The sequence below is a fragment of the Olea europaea genome, chromosome 16, assembly GCF_002742605.1.
Source record: "Olea europaea var. sylvestris chromosome 16, O_europaea_v1, whole genome shotgun sequence".
Lineage (NCBI taxonomy): Eukaryota > Viridiplantae > Streptophyta > Magnoliopsida > Lamiales > Oleaceae > Olea > Olea europaea.
Window position 1 is genome coordinate 20,999,562 of NC_036252.1, and position 4,365 is coordinate 21,003,926.

At 33.2% G+C, this 4,365-nt stretch overlaps 1 protein-coding gene across 1 annotated transcript; it reads left to right on the forward strand.

The window, feature by feature from the left end:
* The first annotated feature begins 252 nt into the window (after positions 1–252).
* Positions 253–1,180, forward strand: LOC111412481 (zinc finger A20 and AN1 domain-containing stress-associated protein 5-like). The gene has a single exon (XM_023043418.1). It carries the CDS (start codon positions 369–371, stop codon positions 894–896), a length of 528 nt encoding a protein of 175 aa, XP_022899186.1. The 5' UTR covers positions 253–368; the 3' UTR covers positions 897–1,180.
* Positions 1,181–4,365: the final 3,185 nt, after the last annotated feature.

Genomic DNA, 4,365 nt, shown 5'->3' on the forward strand with positions numbered 1-4,365 from the left:
GCCCATAGTTTGACATCCACGTATCGCCACGCATTATGCTTTTTAGAACACTGATTTTATCTATAATTATAAATTAATTATATTAACATATTGAATTAACCACTTCGTCGGTTGATAAAATATCCCACAATAAAACGTCATAGTTGATCTAAAAACACCCCACCGAGGGCTTTTTTGTCTATTCAAACGCCACAAATTGCCTGATTTGTGGCCCTTATTCCTTCACCGTAGCCGACCTTTTCCCCATCAAATCCCCCCACAGAATCCAGCTTCAGATCCATGTCTACAATTCTCAGTTTTCTCTATATATACGGTACTAATATTGTTATTGAATTGTTGAAGTAAAGCTTAATTAGAATATAGTGAAAATGTCGCACAAAACTGAAAAGGAAGAGACAGAGTTCAAGGTTGTACCTGAAACGATGTCACTTTGTGTCAATTGTGGTGTTGCAGGAAATTCTGCCACTAATAACTTATGCCAAAAGTGTTTCAACACCACGACAACTGCTTCATCCTCCGCCACCGCCGCTTCTTCAGTGGTTGCCACATCGGGAGGTGGAGCACAGCAAAAAACTTTTTTATTTGACGATAAATCTTGCAGTTCTAGCTCCGTTTTCAGGTTTTCTCTGGTTAGGGATACAGAGGAGACGAATGAAGATCCGAAGAAATCGGATTTAACTGATGGCGTGACAGTGAAGAGGCAGGTGAATCGGTGCTCCGGTTGCCGAAGGAAAGTAGGGTTGACTGGATTCCGATGCCGTTGCGGCGAACTTTTCTGCGCTGAGCATCGTTACTCCGATCGGCACGATTGTAGCTATGACTACAAGGCTGCCGGACGAGAGGCCATCGCGAAGGAAAATCCGTTGGTAAAAGCAGCCAAAATTGTCAAGATCTGAGCATCAAAATTATCAAACACGCATATACATACTCGCTCACTCCAAATGGGACGAAAAACTAAATCGAATAGACAATTTGGAGATCGGGCTCGATCTCGAAAGATTGAGGTTAAGTTTAGTGTGTTATTATTAAGAAGAAAAAACAAAGAAGCCCTCTTATGGCCGAGTGTTTCCGATGGATTAGTCTTCATTTGTATGCCCTATATTAATTTAATTTATTTCGATTTGGTTTGAATTCTGGTAAAAGTTTTTTATTATGAACAATTACGTTTGGTTTGTGGAAATTGACGCTTTTAGATTCAAATTTCTCGTTGCTGCTCTGTTTAGTGGAGGAACGACGACGATGAATAATTTTCTGACTTGAAATATGATCTGTTTAATGAAGTTGAATTAGATGGAGGAAGGAAAAGATTGATTAAGAAATGGCAGGATTCAGAAAATGTGATGGGAGTTGCAGGGTGAGATTGTCATTTTGGTTGGGTTTTAAATAATTGCTGTGCACAGTATGGGGACTGGGGTGCATTTGAATTTTGGATATTTTTTATTTTGAAGACTTCAGATATTTTAGAAGTCTATGTTTATGATTTTTAAAGATTCCATATCTCTTAAGGTATTAATTTAACCTCGTTTGCCCCGTCAAATTTTATTTCATTTTTATCTCTTTTATTTTGAAACGCATAATCTTTCATAAAAATATATATTATACGTAAATCGAAAAAATTTTCATCTTTGTCAACCATTTTTTTTAAAAAAAAATATTATTCTGTTGTAAATGGAAAGTTCATTAAAATTTATTGGTAAATGACATTTGTACTCCTATAACTCTAAAAATTATTACCATTGTATCCCTGATTCTTACTTATAAATATAGGGCTTTGATTTTCAATAATATACACAAAAAGTTTATTGAGTTTTCTCTATTTTCTTTGAGTTTTCTCTATTCTCTTTTCCTCTCATTTTATAACACGTTATCAGTACGAAACTCTTAAAAGGTAGTAATTTTTTTCATAATCATTTATCACGTATATCAAAATTAATTTGATAATACGTGAATTTTACATATACATATGTTAAATCTGCAATACGTGATCTCATCTTTCTCGATCATTATATTTTCTTTATACCTCTTTTTGAATTAATTAATATTTTTTCATCACCAAATTTTTTTTTTGTGTTTCACTCGACTCACGTTATTAATTCAAAATAATATTTTACATGTGTTTGTATATTAATTAATGGTGAGCAATTGAATGTATTATCTTTTTTTTACGTTTAGTTATGAAACATTATATTAAATTTATTTTTAATTATTGTTGCTCCTGAAGTAGCACAACATTATAATTAATGTTGCAGAAGAATATTAATCATAGATCCATTCGTTGTTGCTCCAGAAGTAGCACAACATTATAAGAATATTATTTGCTCCTGAAGAGCATAAATTATAACTATCAATATTCCAGAAAAATATTGACATATTGCACTTGAAGAAATAATAGCAAAAAAAAATGTGCTCCAGAAGTAGCATATGTTTCGAATAACATATTATTTCAAATTAGTGTTTATCCCTAGAGGAAAACACGTAACTTAAAGTCATGTTGATATTGACTATTTGATTAACATGTGACGATTAATCATATTTTTCGAAACTAATTGTATTTTTTATTGTGTAGTTAAACAAATGGCAAACATTCCGAAACTTGAGTTTGCTGTACTTGACATATCTGGTAAAAATTATCTGTCATGGATACTGGATGCTAATATCCATCTCGTCTCAAAGGGTCTGGGAGAGACAATAAAAGAAGGAAGCAATGAATCCCTGCAGGATCGTGCAAAAGCACTCATTTTCCTCCGTCACCATCTTCACGATAGATTAAAAAATTGAATATCTCACTGAGAAAGATCCACAAGTTCTTTGGAAAAAGTTAACTGAAAGATTTGATCATCAGAGAACTATAGTCCTCCCCAAAGCCCGTTATGAGTAGATGCACCTTCGTTTGCAAGACTTTAAAACAGTTAGTGAGTACAATTCTGAATTATTCAGAATATTTTCAAAGTTGACTTTGTGTGGAGAAAAAATTACCAATGAAGATATGCTGGAAAAAACTTTCTCCACCTTTCATGCCTCGAATGTGCTCCTGCAGCAGCAATATCATGAGCGTGGCTTCAAAAAGTACTCAAAACTTATATCTTGCCTACTAGTTGCTGAACAAAATAATGAATTGTTGATGAAAAATCATGGATTACGTCCAACTGGTTCTGTACCATTGCCTGAAGCAAATGATACTATATTGTCTGAAACAAATATAATATCAAGACAAGGACGTGGACGTGAACGTGGACACGGACACGGACATGTACGTGGAATAAATCATGGAAGAAATAATCAACAAAGTTATCAACAACAATGCAATAAATTCAAAATGCACAAAGCAAACGAGAGTGGCAAATCTAAAAAGGAGCATGAAGAAAGTTGCTTCAGATGTGGAATGAAAGGGCATTGGACACGTAAGTGTCGTACCTCAAAACATCTTGTGGATCTCTACCAAAGATCAATCAAGAGAAAAGAAAAATTGGAGACTAATTTTGCTGATTATGATGGTCCAATTGATGTGACTCATTTGGATGTCTCCGATTTCTTTACTGATCCAAATGGAAATATTGATCATTTGATTGGGGGTGGTGTGATAGAAGATATAGACTAATTTACTAGTGTTTCATTTGTTTTAAAAATTCAGTCTGAAATATATTTTTACTTTTCCGCACAAAAAAATAAATAAATAAAACTCTATTATGCACCGTTTATTTCATGATATTAAATAATGTTTACTTCTTTAAATCTAAATTCAATTTTTTTTTAAATTTTGTTTATTTTGTTATATTTATAGATTCATGATGGATAGTCAAGACAACTGCTTAATTGATAGTGCAACTACACATACTATTCTTCAAGACAAAAAATACTTCTTGGATTTAATATTAGCTGAAAATAATGTTAACACGATATCGGGTGCGTCGAATATCGTTGAAGGCTCCGAAAGAGCTTGTATTATTTTACCAAATAATACAAAATTATATATTGACGATGCACTTTATTCTAGCAAATCCATAAGAAATTTGCTTAGTTTTAAATATATTCACTGCAATGAATATCACATTGAGACGATGCAAGAAAATAATGTTGAATATCTTTGCATCACTTCTTTTGTATCTGGCAAGAAGCAGATAAAAGAAAAATTTCATGCACTCCCGTCTAGCATGTATTTTACATTTATAAAAATGGTCGAATCAAATAATGTTACGAACCAGAAGTTCGTTGATTCAAAAAGTTTTATACTTTGACATGATCGACTTGAACATCCAGGAGTCATAATGATGCGTCGAATAATAAACAACTCACATGGACATCCTTTAAAGAGCCAGAAGATTCTTTTATCTAATGATTATCCATGGTAGCTTGTTCGTAAGGCAA

Excerpts from the sequence above, each read along its gene's own strand:
- LOC111412481 (XM_023043418.1), top strand. The coding sequence starts at position 369 with ATGTCGCACAAAACTGAAAAGGAAGAGACAGAGTTCAAGGTTGTACCT.